Genomic DNA, 18,858 nt, shown 5'->3' with positions numbered 1-18,858 from the left:
TAACAAATCAATTACATAAAGTTTAAGGTCAATTTATACTATTGTGGCATATCTGAGAATAGGATATCTAATGTATCTCATTTGCTAGTGTTTAACAATGATTTCCTTCTATAATGTTCCCTTGTTTCGACAAACTAGTAGAACCAGCGTGATGTTACTCTGTAGTTGGTTATATTCCTAAGGAACCAGATATACAACTTATGTTCTATCTGGTTCGTTCTTTAGGACAGGTAAATGAGGATTAGCTGATTTCTTAACGTCAAATCGTTGTAACCGTTCCAGGAGCTATTTTCATATTATGACTGGATTTTCAGAGAATCTTGTTAACTTCTCTCGGTTTATTTTAATCTCATAAAATGACACCAAAATTACTACTTAAGGTGTTTTTCAATCGCCTTTTTTCCTTGTAATATTGGTAAAGTAGATACTTTTAATTTAAAATTGCTCTCCAAGTACAACTAAGATTCTTGGTAGGAAAAAAACAATTAGTGAATTTTTACAAAAGATGATCAATAGTTTACTTTGTCGAAATCCATGCATCATCCCATTCGCAATATTTTATGCTAATGACAATTGGTCAAAGAACGAAATTGACGATTTGCACAGCTATCTACCAGAATGCTCTCAAAGAGAAAAATGCTTTAAATGCAAGAAAAAAATGTGCTGAAATAACTCGTTTAAGTGTTTGTCATTTCGATGAATATGAAGCATCTATTCACCTAAAGGCGCAGACTAGACAGGAAATCTATCTCGCTGTAGTGGTGACCCTTTCCCCTAGTGTAAATGTACTAGCTAATGGAATATTAGTAGTGCTACTAAATCTTTTTTTGACAACACCATCTTTTTTTGTTTTGTTTTGTAACATAAAATTTTTATTTGTTTGATGTCAAAAGTGGATGCGACACAATTATGTCCATTTCATGGCATGGCAACAGAGTACTTACGTCATCATTGGGGAATAGCGAAATGCCCCCTACTCTATTAAATGCTGTTAGTTCGAGAATAACTTACTCCCCAAACGTGTTTTGAATTGGAAATAAAAATATAAAAAAACACCGGACGGTATTTTAGAACTTTAATCTTTTCCACCATTATCCACTACCCAAGAATTTTAGTGAATATTTTGGGCAGATTGGCCGAAGAAATTTTCGTAAAGATCTAATTCACTAAAGCCTATAGCACATTATCAGCATTCCCAGGTTAAGAGTGACATAGTCGGGCAATTCTGTTCTGATGAAAAAACATGGTATTTATTTCAATCGCTTAACCGTAACATCAGCAGCGCAGATGGTAATTCTAGGTAATGAAAAACATCCTCCATCTGAAGAGTTTCGTATACTCCGTGCTTACTCAATGAAATTCAACTCCGAGTATTGGTCGTAAAGTGGAAGGACTATCCACTGAGCCATCCATATTGGCATGGTCCGTTATATAAGAAAGTTAGCTATAGGATCTTTTAAAAGCTAGCCACAGTTTTGTTTTTAAACAAAACTGTGTAAAGAGTTTCCTTCCTAGTATGCCATTTGTATACACCCATTGGGACATGAAGAACATGAGTACTTCTAAATATGCATGAAATGACCTGGAAAGATTTGATATAAAAATTGAATATGTAAAATATGAAATTTCTGTTTGTGATGCAGTGGTCTAATTTCCACTCAAGCATGAGAGGAACCATTATTAAGGCGAGTTAACCACTCTCATATCGCAGCAGAAGGTTTTCGTTTCATGTCAACTGTTTCCCTGAACATACACGGAACACAACCTTGTGAGTACATGTTAAAAGAGCAGATTTTCTTATTTTCCAAGTCTGCAGAAGAGTAATAGAGTACGACTATCAAGGCATCTAAGCCAGAAAGTTAATATGATTAACGTGTAGCAAAAATGAACTAATTCATTTTTGATACACATTAATGTACGAAATCGTAACCAACTGGGGAAAAGCAAAAGAAAAGTAAGACTCGTGTTGGGATTAGATACAGTTATCCTCGCTGTATATTTCATAACGAACAGGTCATTTTTGTAAGGAATATTCTGCGGGTTTTATGCGCAAAGTACTAGAGACGTTTCTTCCCGCACTTCAAAGTTTAGAATATATGGAGCCCAAGTGTTTGAATATCAATACATAATTATCTTTCTCCTATCACCACTCGTTTCCTTAAAATAAGTTCTGCTGTCAAATCCGATGTCATTGATGGATTCTTTGTATATTCTCAAATGACATACTGGAACAATCTGTGCCGATTTGAGTTAAGAACGGGGTTGAGAATTGACAGGACGATTAAAACTCGTCTGTGCTTCTTGGAACCATTCTAGTACTATCGCCGTATAGTGGAATATTGTAGATCAAAGTCGGCTACATATTAAATTATTTCAGGATGTCACTGTACGAAACTAGTAAATGTACCAACCCACTTCATTACAATGCGTTAATTGCATCGATTCAACATCGGACTTCTTATTACCAGTGCAAGCAAACTTGCTTCTTAATCCGAAAGATTGTGTTCACCAAAAGGGAGCTGAATGCCTCTCCGTTCTTTAGAAGATTAACAATATCTCAGAGGATCAATAGCAAGCATCAGATTAAACCATTCTTAAAAGAGAATAGAACAGAAAGTAGTATTTCTTATTCGGGTAGTTCGTATCGCATGCTGGCTAACGAGTTTAGGGATTGGGCTCAAATAGAGATTGCAATCCATGATCAACTATTCAATTTAAGATCTCTTCCCTGTCCTGCATTAATAATATTCAGTCTGTTTTCCCCGCACAAACAAGCAAATAAAGATACACTTTATTTGAAAAGACCTGTTCCAATTCTGTCTAGGATGTGAAGAATCTTTTTAAAGTTTTTTTGTTCGTTTATATATGAATGCTAGTTGATCTGGATTAATAGGCATACGGCTATGGTCTGATGGGTTATTTGCTTTGGCAGTAATTTAAATCTAATAATATTTGATTTAAATTTTGATTATTCAGCAAAATTAAGTCAAATATGGTATAATGTTGCATACCAGGAAATATTGACTATATGGAGCTGCCCCTTTTTTCCACTTGTAATGCGTTATGCAGTTGCTGGTATTTCCATCGCCAGATCAAGTCCGCATTCCTTTGGTTGCTGATATTACCCAATAAATTGCATGTGTGTTTCCTGCACCTGTAGTCACGTGCTCTTCAAATGTACTGATACAATAATTCTCTTTTTGTGTAATATCAAATCTCTAAATCTTCATGTTCTGATCATTACTTCTCGTTATGTATACAAGGTGGTTCAAATTTCCACGTACAAACTTTAAGGGGAAGTAAAGAACATCAAAATCAACCATATTCACATAGGAAAGCATGACCGGAAACGCCACCCGAAAGTGATAGGTGGCGCTGTTCGCCAGCGCTCCAGGTGAGCCATTGGGGCTTCCTCATTCAAGCTTTTGACGTCGTACGAAGAACATGCGTCGTTTTATGAACGCTGAGATGATAGGCATGCATCTTGTTTGCCATATTAGTACCTTCCGGTGACGTTTCCGGTCATGCTTTCCAACGTGAATATGGTTGATTTTGATGTCCTCTACCTCCCCTCAAAGTTTGAATGTAGAATTTTGAACCACTCTGTATATGGGATATACTTTTCCACGAGTGAAATAATGAACATTGGTCCTTCGTAATTTAGTTTTTTTTTAACGTTTGCATATTTTTTTGTCACAAAAGTGCATCATGTGTTGTTGGCAAAGACTAGTCTTTCTATATGATTTTTAAACTCCCATGTTAAAGCCTGTGAATCTAAAATAGCTTATTTTCTTTCATTTTATTCACTGACTGTTTTGTGGTTAGTAGCATACACCACTTGGTCCAATTTTGTATCTTTTTTTTTTTCATAGCTTTAAAAACAAAACGTTTTTAATAAGTTCATGAGATCACAACTGGTGACATTTCTTGCTGCAGAAGCTACAAACTAAGAAGCTGTCCTCTTAGCCATCGGCAATAAATAAATGAATCCGCTCATGTATTTCTATTTCCTCAAAGGGATAGGTAAAACCATATAACCCTAATCTTAGAGAATGAGTAGGCAGAGAGTCCCCATTCTTCGTTTTCAACGTCAATGAAGTTCACCATTTCTGTTGATAGTTAAACGTGCGGCAGATCTACTGTCATTTTGTGTTCCTAGTCCTAATTAGTATTGCATGAAATTGCGCGAATAATACAGTAACTTTTTCAATTGTTTTTTTTTTTAAATTCATGTTTTGTTACTTTGTGTTTTTATTGCGATTTAAATAAGTTCCAATCAATGCATTTGTTAGTGATTACCAATACAATATTTCCGCATATGGTGGTTTGGTTCGTAATAAAAATTAAATACGCGTATGATGTGATTAAATATTCAAAAATAAATCACGATCTGTGTTTTAAAATTCCCATTATTATACCGGATGTGTCTGGGGTTTAAACTAGCATTGTGATAACTAAATTGTATTGCTCAACTTTAGGGGCTTTACTAAGCGTTGAGTCTCATGAAGAGCGCTACGTTTATAGCACTTAGATTTATTGATTTTGAAAACGTCATTACAAATAATTCCATTTAATAAAGAGTTTTATGTTTGTCTTTATTCGTATTTGTTTTGGAATCCGAAAAGATAAATTTAAATAATTCTTGTTCTACATTAATACACTGAGGTGCAAACGGGGCACTCATCCTCAAAACGATTTTTTTCCCTTCAATTTTGTGAATAATACGTTTGATGATTTCAATTGTTTTGCATCGCTAGAGCTATAACAATCGAAGAATTAAAAGATTCGGATTATTTTTGTCATAAAAGTGTAAGGAAAACAAAGTAATGTTATTTGCATTAAGAATTTCGCATTTCTGTTGAGATAAAGGTTAATTCTATTTAAAAAATGCCTTTGAGACCAAATTAAATTGGGTAATTTAAATGATGATCAGCTGATTCCATTGCGTAGGTGTGTATTCGTTCGACATCTTTGACTTCCGGGATGCAATATTCTTCCTGATAGTAGAAACTCAGTTGGGATGATGCAAAAAAAAAAAACAAATTGTTAATTAAATATTTCCTTCCTATAATTGAATATTGTTCAAGCAGCTTAATAATTTAACTTAATAAACTAAACATCAATAAAATATTCTCATAATTTTGTCATTATTGCATTTCACGGAGTAAATAAGACAGTATTGCACTGATTATTTTCGTAAATCTCTAGAGGTAGGGTTTATTTCTGATGTAAATTTAGCTTAATATTTTACTATTTTTTATATATCTGATAGGTCCCCTCAGGGGAAATAAAAATGCATCATGTCAATCTCATTAAAAGACGTTAATTAAAATGAATATAATAAAAGGCAACAAAAAGTTGTTTTCCATTTCTCTTTTGAATATATTAATCACATTATAAACTTTGTTGCTTCACTTCGCTCCTACTGAAGAATTCTTGAGCTAATTATTTAACTGAAGTCCGCTAAATGTCACTGATATAATAAATATATTTCACGAAAGGCATTCAATATTACAACACTCGTTATAGCTATTGCAGTTTTACAAGTAAAAGCAAATGAAATGGAATTCTACAGTGCCACAATTTATTGAAGAAGCAATTTTCCTTCAGGTTAAAAAGACTGCACATAAGGAAACACAGTAATTCTAATTTCTTGACTTCCGAGTTTCTTCCTTTTACCAAATTAATTTTATTTTTGTCGTGAGTGTAAAGGAAGATGTTGACATCGCAACCAAAAATATTTCGGGAGACCTGAAATAACTATTTATTGAAGATAGTTTCTGTTGATAAGTTACCTGGGATGTAGGCTGAATAATGCTCCGTTACTACAGCTGTGTCTGCACACAGTAACTCGCAATACTAAAAATAAACTCTTCGCACTCTCCTGGGCACAAAGATTATGTCCAGGACTTAAGGAGTTCGATTTCAGATCCGTAAAATGAAACGACCTTTCACTAGATAAACCAATACAACGTCAGATAGTGTTGAGCAGAGTTTTTATAGAAAGTGCTTAATATTTTTCTCGAGGTTTATAATTATTTTGCTGAATAGAGAAAGTTTCATAATATACTCAAACAGTTTCACGTATCAGAAGTTTTCCCTTTTTTGAAACTCTGAACTGCATCCTACAAAACAGGCAACCAGCCTAAGAACACACGCAGTTAGCAGATATAACTACGGTTCTAATTATATATTTGGTTTTATCCTTTATCCAAGTGTAAGCAAACAAAAGTTGCGTCTGAAGTACTTTCTGAACCAAACTGGGGCAACTCGTGGAAAAGGTGGTATAAGTTCTCATCACTTGCCTTAGTATCCCATAATGCAAAGCACATCTCCGTGCGGACATGTATAATACTATGCATTAAGGGAAGAGTCACTACCCAGACCGGTTTCGACCTTTATTGAGATCTCGTCAGTGGGAGCCAGACCCAGTGGTGGTGGTGATACTGAGGTGGAAGTGATGGAGAAGTCATATTTACCTATACGAGTTGCCAAAAGGTGTTTCACCTTATTATTAAATTATTCTGGGTTTAGAGATAAGTTTGAAATTATTTCACTTGGCTATGATATTAATTATATATTTGGTTTTATGCTTTATCCGCAAGGATATGTGCTTTGCATTATGGGATGCTAAGGCAAGTGATGAGAACTTATACCACCTTTATTACGAGTTGCCCCAGATCTGAAGATACTTCAGGCGCAAATGTTATTCGCTTACACTTGGATAAAAGATTTTTATCCTTTATCCAAGTGTAAGCGAATAACCCAATATATAATTAGTAGTGAAAGAACCAAGTGAAAAAAAAAACTTAATGAAATATAGGGTTCTTATAACCATCGTTATTTAAACCCTAACACCAACTGAAACTAATTAGTTTACCTATGTTGGAGTTTGTTTGTACAGCATCGTGGACTGGGTGTTCGGACCCACCTCCGCAATAACAACCCAATTGTTTTTCGAAGCAAGCGCGCACACAATGAATATTTGTGTAATGTCGTCCTCCTAGCCTTAGTTGTTATAGCCATTCAAATCAGATCTCATTCCTCACTCCAGGAATATTCAAATCTGTCAGGCATACAAATGAACGAATGTTCAGCTGAAATAAAAATAATGCATAAAACAGAACTGAATCACAATTATGAGCTTTCTTTTCTAGCTATATTAAAGTTTTCAACATTCCTCCTCTTGACACTAATCAGATATAAATTAATTTGGTAGTTAAAATTATAAAAATAAAATGGCTGTAAGTGGCACAAAAGAAGTGCGATTAATCTTCCACTTACCCATTTACCTTACATCACTAATCACTTCGTTTAAATTTTGGAAGAATTCCAAACTAGATCTGAAGTGCAGAAAAAACAATTTCCATAAAAATAAATCCCTTATGTTAATTAACGTGAAGTGAAACATTACTTATAACAAGTACTGTCAATTTGTATAATAGCGAATAATAAAACTATATTAATTCGATATTCTAATATAATTTAAAGAACCTGAATAACTTATTTGCATTTATTTATCGCCTGTTCTTAGCTGCAGACGCCTCCTGGTCTGGAAGCAAAGAATCTTCAACAGCTGGCATGCAAAGAGGTAAGGCATTTTTGCTGATTGAAATCTTAGCTTGTCGCGAATTCTTAGTATTATCACTAAACATATGAAGGGAAGTTATTTATCAATGTGTTAATTTAATTTAGTAATAAAGCATAGAATAACAGGTTATTACAGTAAAGAAAATGTCCAAACTATTACTAATTACTGGTGCTGATACCCTTGAATTCTTCTTCTTGTTGAGAATTCTGCAATTGAGCAGGTTCTTCTTTTTTAGTAGCAGAAACTTTCCTTCCATTCTCTTCTCTTCTAATCCTTATCTTTCAAGGTTGTGTACTTGTCTCTATTCAGCATGTCATCTAGCATTGTTAGCCTTCCTCTGGATCTTTTTCGGTCTATTTTTCCTTTGATGGCATCTCTAATGATTCCATTCCCTCTCAGAATATGTCCGATCCAGTTTCCCTTGCTTCGTTTTATCCTCCTTAACAGACTTATTTCTTTTTCTACTCTTTTTAAGACCTCTTCATTAGATATTTTATCTGTCCATTTGATTTTTTCCATCCTTCTCCAAATCCTCATCTCAAAGCTTTCCAAAATCTTAATTTCTTCAATGTCCAAGTTTCAGCTGCATAGACGACAACACTCTACACATAACATTTTACTAGTATTTTCTTTAGGTTTCTATTCATTTTACTTCGAATAAATTCCATTTTCTATTAAAGGCATCTCTTCCCATCGCTATTTTTATGTCACTTTTACATCTTCCATCGCTGCTAATAACACTTCCTAGAGATTTAAATGTCTTTACTTGATTCAATTTTTCCAGATTTATTCTGATATGCATATTTGCCTCTTTCCTTGATATTTTCATTGCCTTTGTTTTTCTGATGTTAATTTTCATTCCATAATTGATACAGGATTCCAATAATCTTCAACAGATGTTGTAGGCCTGTTTCAGTATTTGATTGTAATGTCTTGTCATCTGCATATCTTATTGCAAATATCTGTGTACCTCCAATCTTTATTCTTTCTTCCGAATTCTCCAGTGCTTCTTTTAACATTGCTTCGGAATACATGTTAAACAAAATTGGTGATAGAGAACAGCCTTGTCTTACTCCTCGTCCAATGATACCTGGTTCTGTTGTACCATATATGTCTCACCATGGCAATTTTTCCAACATATAGTGATATAATTAACCTTTCGTCTTTTCAATCTATACCAATCTTTTCCATTACTTCCACCATCTTATCCCATTTTACAAAGTCAAAAGCTTTTTCAAAATCTATATGATAGATATTAACTTCTTTATTTACTTTCAGAATTCTTTCAATTTAAGTAACATTTTTTGTGCATTCCCACTAAGAACGATTTGGAATATTATAGAACACTACACTTACCAGGGGGGAAGGTGTAGATAAGTAAGCAACCCTAATCTGATACACAATAATGTTTCTTTCTTCTTGCGAATATAATGGTGTGAACAAGTATTGGTTCACACCATTACTTTGATGAAAATTATAAAAATTATCTACCAATAGATTAGTTAAATGGAAATTGTGAAGTCCGAAGATATATTTTAAAAATATAACAAGAGGTACGTTAATGTCATCTAACGAAAAAGAACTCAGAAATCAACTGCGTACTATTCAGTAGCCAATAGAAAAGGGTTTTATATCGCAGACATTATGGAGTCTGTCAAAATGCGGAAAGAACAGGTGGAAGTACAGAAACTTTAATTTTTTATTAATCACATTAAATTTGTCATAAAAAAGCGATAGGAAAAACAGCAATCTCTAACTATCGTGCAAATGTTGCTACTAATTAACCAACGTTCCTTAAGGAATCTAATTAGTGATTAGATAGAATTAAAACAAATTATGAACTACATGAAGTAATCTGCATACATATTTATAATGATATTCATGATTTTAATCATAAGTTACATCATAAATAATGCAGTGATCATACAAGAATATGCAGGCATCGATGCATTTAGAACGCTTAATTTGTTTACACTTGCATCAATTAAGATAAAAACAGTAATTAAATCAAATATGCTATCAATGAAGGACGTTATTTCATTTTAAACTATTGGCAATCGTAAGATGACAGTTTTATTTATTTATTTTTTTTTTGGAAAAAGCATAAAGTACTAGCTTCACAATCTTAGTTGCTTTAGCCAGCTAATACCAATCCCTTTTTATTACTTAAGACAAAAGAAAATGGCTCATTTAAGAAATCCGTTATTCACTGATGGAAAGAACTCCCTAGCATCTTGTGAAATCCAAGTACAGTTTGGATGAAAGTCAGGAGTCACCTTGGATGATCCTGGCGTCTTCGGCTAGTAGGCTATTTAGGAGTTAGATCATTTTTGTTTCTTTGGGATAGTCATACAAGGGTGTCTGGAAAGTTCTGATGAACACCTAGAACAAAAATGATATTAAAGCAATTGATAGAACCACAAGAAAGAACATACTAGTAGCAGAGTTATGAAAGTAACTTATGTTCTTATATCCTCATCTCTTCTTTCTTGTGATTATATCAGTTGCTTTAATGTCATGTTTGTTCTAGGTGTTCATCAGAACTTTCCAGACCACGCCCCTCGTATCTTATTTGTTACTGGCGTCAAAAATATCGACTCCACCATTTAGATAAGCCGGAAATGTTTTTAGATCTGTTAGATCGAACAAACAAAGCACCAAATATATTATGCATGTGTGTATATATGCCAGCACGATTTATATTTTTCAAGATTAAAATACTTAAGTGGATGTGTGCGTGTATTTCTAGCTAACTGAAATTAATTAAATGCTGCTTTTTAAATTTTTGTAATTAAAAAAAAATGTCGACTATGAAGCTAGTTTGGCGTCCAAGAATGATTGTAAGTTCTATGTAGTATATTTGTAGAATTAAAGCTCGTGTACAAATTCAGTGTCATATTCTCCTCATCTGCCACATCATTATCTAATACCACTAACTTGAAGTGCGGTATTTGCATATTTATTGCACTGTTCAATATTTCGATAGACTTCGAAATTAACTTGTAACCGCGCATAACTCAGAGATCCCTATAACTTCGTTTATCAGTAAAAAGTCGTGGCTATTCGATGTTGTACTTTTCGTTTCAGCGTAAAAACGAGAAGAGCTGCGCTTCGGTTTTAGATTAATCTTTTAAGTTCTTCCAATGCGGTATTTGCTATATTTAGTTGATTTCAGAATTTTGAAGACCAGGCAGTAAGTCGCAGACCATGGGAACTGCAGTGAAAATTAAAGTAAGCCATCAAATAAGACCAGATCACAGTAGAAGAGTGCTTCTACTGTGCGATTACTTTTGGCAAATGGCCATTAAAAGGAATGTAACTACTTGAGCGAGTACTTTATTTCTGGTAAAGAGATATCGGTTCTTGAAATTCACTTCGAATTGGAATAAATCGTAGACTTGCCCGTTCAGCTCCGTATGGATTCGGGCGAATGCCCGAGTCATCTTCTGGAAATAATCTAATGCCAATGAGTGTAAAGCGTATTAAATTTTTAGAACGGAAGTGGTGGGAAACCGCAGTTATAAATATTAACGTGACTTACTATTACTCAAGGTTATTAGTTTCTTGTAGTTAAGTAACAACATAAGAAGAACGACACTAGCAAACTCTAGATTTGAGAATTCAAATAGTTTCCAAAATTGTTTAAGTCTTTTAGTTTCAACGAATCGCGTTATTTGAATATCGAAGTTTTTAGATTTAAAAAGGCAGAGATGCTATTAACATAAGTAGAAACATTCAGGGACTTTTCACTCTTGTGAATATTTTGTGAAAAGTCCCTAAATGCATGCATTGCATTTAGAATACATTAGTGTAAAACTTTTCACGAAGATATTGGCGATACGAAGGAAGATATTGTCGATACTGAAAGTTAGTGTGTGGCGACCTCACACGAATGTATCTGACTTCCCTTATCCATATGTCCCAGACTTTCCACCTTGACTTCCTTCTTATCCCGGAAAATATATTGATAACACAATTGATTATCAGCTCGCGTCTATCATCATAAATTCGTAAAACTTCTGCGACGGTTAGCGGAAGTGTGCGGACTTCATTGGTATGCTCAGAGAGTGTAAACGATGGGTCTATTCCCATTGCCGAAACAAAAATGCATACCTTTTCGGAATCCCTATGTATTTAGCTGTTCACAAGAAATCATAATCGAAAAACGTGGTTGTAATATAGACTCATAATATCACTTGGTGAACACTGGCACAAAAGTAATAGCCGTCATGTTTATAAAGGTTACTCTTCCTAGATTGGATGATAGTTGGCGTGCGATTCTTAACTTACTTCAATGCCACATTTTTTCACATCAGAAATTGCACTTAATGAATTTGACCTATGAAATAACTGTTTTCTATTTGTAAATTCAAGTATGTGCAAATTTATATAACATCCCAAAAAAGGTCAAATTTTTTTTTTGAAAATTGGACCATTTCTTTAATGCACATTTTTGAAAATGTTGATACTTAAGTGATTAAGTAAACATTAAACATTATATTTAATGTTTACTTAATCATATTTCATATGAATATTTTCATAACATTACCGTTAACTATGTTTAGTTAATAATTCTTTTTTTAAATCTTTCTCTTCATATTCAGCTTGTTTTAATTGTATAGAATATATTTAGCATTAGCTAAAGATATTTAAAATGAACCATCTGAGCAGATATTATTTTTTCAGTTCCCGACGATACCGTTATACCACCAGAGGCCCCTCTAGTAAAAGAAAGTTTAGAAAGAAGAAGAGGTAAATCAGTGCTTTTCATAATTCATTAAATATAGATTTTAATTAAAAAAAAATATATAATACGGGTAACGATAATTCCAGTTATAAGAAGATATAAGCCAAATGGTGATAAACATTTTATTGTAATCTACGTACATAAGATTTTCTAGTTTTTGTTTACCAATCAAGTAGAAAGGCGAAATTATGTGTTTGAAAATGACAAAACTTGAAAACATTCTAGTTTCAGAAATATATTGAAATTATACTTAAGAATTTATAAGAAACAGAGGCTTCTACAATATTACCATAATAAATGATGTAATAGGGGCTCTGAACAATAAATATATATGCATCCAGAGGTTAAGAAATAAGATGGATAGATACTTGACAAAGAAGGTACCTGTATCACAAGATACATTAAAAATAAACCACCACAAGTACAAAAAATGGTATCTTCAAATCACTGAAATGATGGCCACCACAAGAAGAAAAATTCGTATCGTGGATGTACTATAGTCCCCTTTTTTCTTTTGGAGAGGTCCAATAATATCATCGATCCATAGTAAACGGTAGCTGTACGAGAATGAACAGATTCTCCATTGTGGCTTGGATGTTTATGAATATGTTTGAGAGACCTAATGATGTGTTTTTTGTTTCTCGTGAACTTCCAAGAGTGATAAAATAAAATTTAAATATTTTACATTAAAATTGCTGATGGAAAGAGCAACATTTATCATATTAAACATTATTAGTTGCATAATATGATGGGTAATCATAAATATTCTTAATTTGTTTCAATCTAAGAGGACGCAATTTAGTACTGCTAACTAGGCCAGTTTTAATCGAAGTTATTACAATGTTAGTGTGGGTTATGTACTTATGATAATGACCTACATAAATATCCATATAAATAACTGTTTTACTTTAAGCTGTAGTTGACTGTACAAATTTGTTGAGTGCTTCACATTGTGCTGTCGTAATGAAAGAGGAAAAGATTCAGCTGCTGTAAATAAATTTGGCATGCTGTATGTGTAAACCAAACTTCTTGTTAACAATCTGTTTTGTTAACATTCAAATCTTTTTTCCACTTCTTCATCATATCCATTGATTATACTATTTTTTCTTTGAACTGTAAGATATTTATAGCTTATTATAATCGTACGAGTATTAGGAAAATATATCCTTAGTCAGTCCTTTCAGTTCGTTCATTTTTTCGTTCCCTAGTACGATGTCTCCTCTGGAATGTTTTGTTAACCTGGTTTCTATAGAATTTGAGCTGGTTTCTATAATTTGAGCTTTTGAAGACATCCAAAACATTGCATCTTTGATACAATAAAATTCACCTTAAGTTTTATATATTCTATAATCCGTGGGTAGTAAGATTCTGATTTGTTACAGATCCGTGCTTAAAAGATTTTAATATTAGTAGTAGTATTAAGAGAAACTTTCAGGGACTCGTCGAGGAAGGCCACACTATTCGCATCAGCTATCATACTTATTCTTGAATTTATTCACGCTGATTGCACTCACAACCTCCAATGGCCATACCAATCACGCATCACCCTATGAGAGAAAAATCTATCCCTCCTTGATAGTATTTATTCTCAACTTCCATAGATGCCCTCTTGTCTATTCCCCAACCTCCATAAATCGAAGAATTCCATTTGGCGAAATTCTATATAACCTTTTCAGAAGTTTGTCTCAATCATAGCATCCCTCTTTCTCCTGTTTGTTAGTCTGCAAATTCTCAATTTGTCTTCATAATCAGTATTCCACAATCCTGATATCATTTAAACTCTCCTTTTCACTCTCTCCAATATATCAGAATCACAGTAAAAACCAGGGGACGAGACCTGCGTGCAATAGTCAAGGTGAGGTCTTATCAAGGCCTTATAAAGAGACAAAATGACATCCTTATCTTTACATGTCAAAGTTCGTTTCAGCACTGCATAATTATCCTTTGAGTTGTATTTACAATTTTTTGCTGTATGACCCTTGAACTCCAACTTCCTTCTACAAAAACTCCAAGATCCCTAACCTCATCAGTTTCTTAAAGCATAATCATACCAATATAATACGACGTTGGATATCTAATCACACCATACTGCATGAATTTACATATATTAACATTGAAATGATAGCCAGTTTCACATGACCACAATTCCAGTCTATTCTGCAAATACTGCATATCAACAGCAGCACTCCTGATTACACTACCTGTCTTTGCCTCATCAGCAAACAGCTGTACGTCACATGTCAAATCATCCGCAATGTCATTAATGTAAAGACTGAATAATAATGGACCAAGAATGATCCTTGATGTATACCACTGGTTACCTTTAATCTTGCAGATTCACACCCGCATATACCACTTTCGCTAGTGGTATATGGGGTATTTCTGTCAGTCAGTCATCCTCTTATCCACGCCAATAGTTTGTAATCCAGTCCCATATTTTCCATTATATGCAATAGTCTTCCATGCTGTATTCTGTCAAAAGCCTTTTTTCCCCATTCCCCTTGTCTGACTCACTGGTAACATTATTATACAATGTGAGAAAGTTGGTAAAAGCCGACATTCCCTTAGTAAAGTCGTGCTGTTCATTGCAACATGGGTGTTGACAGGGGAATGAAGATTCCCCTGTCAACACCCATTTCTGAGTGAAAGCCCTAACAACTTTTCCAGCATCTTCACCACGACCATTCCTGAAGTACTGATTAGTCGATAGTTGGATACATCGGTCTTCGCACCACCCTTGTACAATATGATTACAATACATTCTTTCGGCTCTTGTGGAATCTCTCCTGTTCTGAATTCCAATTATATTGCCTGGTCAAAGGAATAGCCAGCTCAACTGAACACTCTTTTAGCATCTGTGCTGATATCTCATCAGTTCCTATTGCAGAATTCTCATTCAGTTTGTGTAACGGCTCTAGTACTTCTTCCTCATAAGGTGAAGAGGTAGAAGTGCTTTCAATTTTGCATATACTAGGTTGATAGCTTCAATCACAATGGCTGCTCATTGGTTGATCAACCACTTCTGCATCAGTCATCCTCATACACAAATAAAGTTATTCTTTCAAATCCATGCCTTCTTTTACTTGTATCATAACGATAGAATTCTTTTGGGTTGTCTTTAACTTGCAGGGCCAGTTTCTTTTCATACACGGATTTAGCTTTCCGTACAACACTTATGATTTCTGGCCTGCTGCTTATAATTATCATAATCGACATCATCCTTATGTACATGATATTCCTTCCACATCATCTTTTTCTTGCGAATCTCTTGCGTAATTAGATTACACGTCCATTTCTATTCTACCATATTTATTCTTCGAACTCTTGGGGCACATTCTTATATCGCATTAAATATTTTTAAACACTTCCTAAGCACTATCGATATCCTTCTCATCCAAAACCTGATACAATGGCACAAAACCCAGCATATCCCTCAGGTGATCATACTTTACTGCTTTGTAGTTCATCATGTAGCATTTCCTGAACAGAACATTCATAAATTTAGTGACTTCCCAAGGGAGTACCGCATGATCACTGTCACCAACCGGAGGCAGAATAGTTACGTCTTTAACTGAAACGCCCTTTGACACTATAACCAGATCTAACGCTCTTTGGCATCAAGTTTCTTTTGTCACATGCTGATCGAGGAAGTTGTCTCATAACAGCCCAGTTAATTCAATTTCATTCTTCTCATGAGATGCTACTGCCACTCGATCGATGTTTGGATAATTAAAGTCTCTCATTATGGTTACTCTTTTTGCACCCATCGCGTTTATTTGTTTATGCATTTCTTCGTGACTAACAACACACCACTATGCATTTAACCTTGTTAGACTCCACCTCACACCAGATTGCTTAAAATTCACTGTAACATGAAAAATCGTTACTAGTATTGCTCTCATAGGTGTCAATTCTAACTGGATTTAAGTCATCTGATATCATTGGCAGCACGTCCCCCTCCTCACCTATCCTGTATATTCATCCTAACAATGCTGTACTCTTCACTCGATACCAGTTAGTACGTCTGCTCTGATAGCTAGATCACGCTAATGCCTACAATATAGTAGCATATTAATTTTATTTCTTTATTAGTAGTAACAATACTACTACCACTAATCCAATGGAGAGCGAAAGAGTCTGTAAATAATAATTTGTACGAGATGCACTACCAAATAATGAAAAACATTGGCTTTGTTTTTTATGAACAAGTGCTCAATATCATCTACTCCTCGGTGCTTACCTCGATGTTTGGGTTGAAGTACATTGAGTGATTGAGTGAGCCGTTTCCAATCCCTATAATGAATGTTTATACGTAACGTATTTTGAATGTGTGTCATCACTTTCAATCTAGTAGATGCACGTGGTCACCTGCTGAATTATTAGTCACTTACAGTTGGAAAATCGACTTAGGCCAAGTATTTTAAGTTATACGTTTAGTTAATATCATCATCATGAATTACAGACCTAAATCGAAATTAACGAATAACGTAATGTCTGAAGTATACAAATCTGATTTCAATAATCATTTCTGAAATAATCAGAGGAGCAAAAAAATAGTGCCTGAAATGCGTATAGTATTGTCCTGTTATTTTTATTTTTTTTTTTTTCAGTTTGCAAACTTCCAATGCGCTTAGTTTGGGTAGAAATGAAGATGGTTATTGTTTTAAAGAAAGCAAGTCAGAAATCATACCCACTTCAGTTCCAGCAAAACTGTATTAGATACCCTCATAAACAACGTCTGCAAGTAGGTGTCAGAAATAACTTCAATATCAACAAAAAACTCTGAGTGACCCTTAAAAGAGTCCTCCGCTTTTTCATTCCGTCCACTTCAAACTCGAATAAGAAGAGAGAGATTTTGTCCGTATCAAAACGGAATCTCTTCCCTGCATTCCGAAACTTCAATTCAATTTGAAGAATACGGTTGTTGTGTTTTTTATTTCTATCAGAAACATTTGGATTCGACTTCAGTTCATAATGTTATAAATTCAGCAAACCGTTTTTTTTTTGATAAGCGCGTCGAATGTTTTTTTATTTTAATTGTCACGTTTCTAAAACGGTTTTCAAGATATGAAACGTAAACCCGATGTGATAATATTTCTGAACATCATTGATTCAAATTTCAATATAAGTTTTACTTCGTTCATATTATTTTACTGGTCCGAGTCGTAAGAAGTTTACCATGAATTTAGAATTGGAGGGGATTCTAACCTGTGTCCACCCAAGAGATGGTTTTCAAAATAACAGTTGCCTGAAAGAAAAGGAAAACAGAGAACTAAAGGTTGGTTCTATTTCAAAATGAAAAGAGAAGATCATTTCGTATATATTGTATCAGAATTGAAATCCATATATATATCATAGAGTGCAATAGAGAGTATAACTTAACCAATGATGGCTTTATCTATAGGGGAAACATTTGCCAATGTGGTTTGCATTTTTCTGTTCCCAAGTGAAGAGTACATTCTTCAATCGGGCCAGGTTCTATATTTTCAGTAAAAGTGACAAGACTATTTAGAATCATTCTCAATTGCAACTTGAACAGAAGAGTATTCTGAGTTTTAAAAACACCATGCTAACAAATAAAACCATTTTATATATTATGGTGCTGAGACTATATCCAGACTTATGTAGAGCTACAGTTGATAGAGAAAGATGGATACAGCTGAGTCTGGATCTCTTCATTTTCAGGATCGGAATGTACTCCTTAACGGAAAACCACTTAAAAAAAGTTTTATCAATGGGAATCTATCACATATATAACAATGTGTGACGTCACACAAGCTATCACAGATGCACTCCACCTAGTGATTTTACTTCGTATCAACTGCAGAATATTTTAAAGATTTTTAGCGAATATATAAAATAGAATTTTGTAAAGAATCGGTGTGACTAATTCTTTGTAAATTTAAAATTTCCGACAACATAAACCGTGTTTATATTATCTCAGCATTTTTCGTTAAAATGAAGCACAGTTTTTATGTGAGATCTTCTATGCTGTTAGGGCAAGACATGCGACAATAAACACGTGACATTCCATTTGATATCGTGGTCTATGACCATATCAGCAGTTTACCTGAACGCAAAGCATAGTATAAAACATATGACGGTGTCATCTTATCTGTATCACTGCAGTGTCGTGGGTAATGTCGACTTGGCAGAAGATTCGTTTCCGAAAAACTACCAACAATACGATCTGGGAAAGGATTCCTAAAATGAACTAATAAATGGAAGTCTTACGAGTTCTTCCGAATATAATATTACATCTGTAAATATAGTTACGGAGCCAATTGCACTTTACGGTTTGCATTTAAATTAAATTTTTTAAAAAAAGTTGGACTTCTTGACATCCGTATATCCTCGAATGTCAAGAAGAATCCATGTAGTTAATGAAATGAATTTACATGAAGTAGTATATCCATATAGAAAGAAATTATTTGAACAGAACGTCTTTTTAATTAATACCCAATTTCATCCAAATGGAATTCATCTGCAAGTTATCAGTTATCAATCCACTGATTGACAA

The 18,858-nt window shown here is 34.1% G+C and overlaps 1 protein-coding gene across 10 annotated transcripts in view; it reads left to right on the top strand.

The window, feature by feature from the left end:
- LOC150104524 (neurotrimin-like) overlaps positions 1 to 18,858 on the top strand; it is a 569,050-nt gene that overhangs the window by 518,204 nt on the left and 31,988 nt on the right. For 9 of the 10 annotated variants that reach the window (XM_090395720.1, XM_090395721.1, XM_090395726.1 and 6 more), the window contains 2 exons: positions 7,535 to 7,591; positions 12,278 to 12,343. In XM_090395720.1, the coding sequence (XP_090251846.1) occupies positions 7,535 to 7,591; positions 12,278 to 12,343 (123 nt within the window). The remainder of the gene's footprint in view (positions 1 to 7,534; positions 7,592 to 12,277; positions 12,344 to 18,858) is intronic. The other variant, XM_090395718.1, reaches the window with a different exon arrangement.

Source organism: Typopeltis vanoorti, chromosome 7 (assembly GCF_054136105.1).
Source record: "Typopeltis vanoorti isolate ZY-2024b chromosome 7, IOZ_Tvanoo_1.0, whole genome shotgun sequence".
NCBI classification, from domain to species: domain Eukaryota; kingdom Metazoa; phylum Arthropoda; class Arachnida; order Uropygi; family Thelyphonidae; genus Typopeltis; species Typopeltis vanoorti.
Note: the sequence above shows the minus strand (reverse complement) of the source record. Positions and strands in the feature narration are given on the sequence as shown.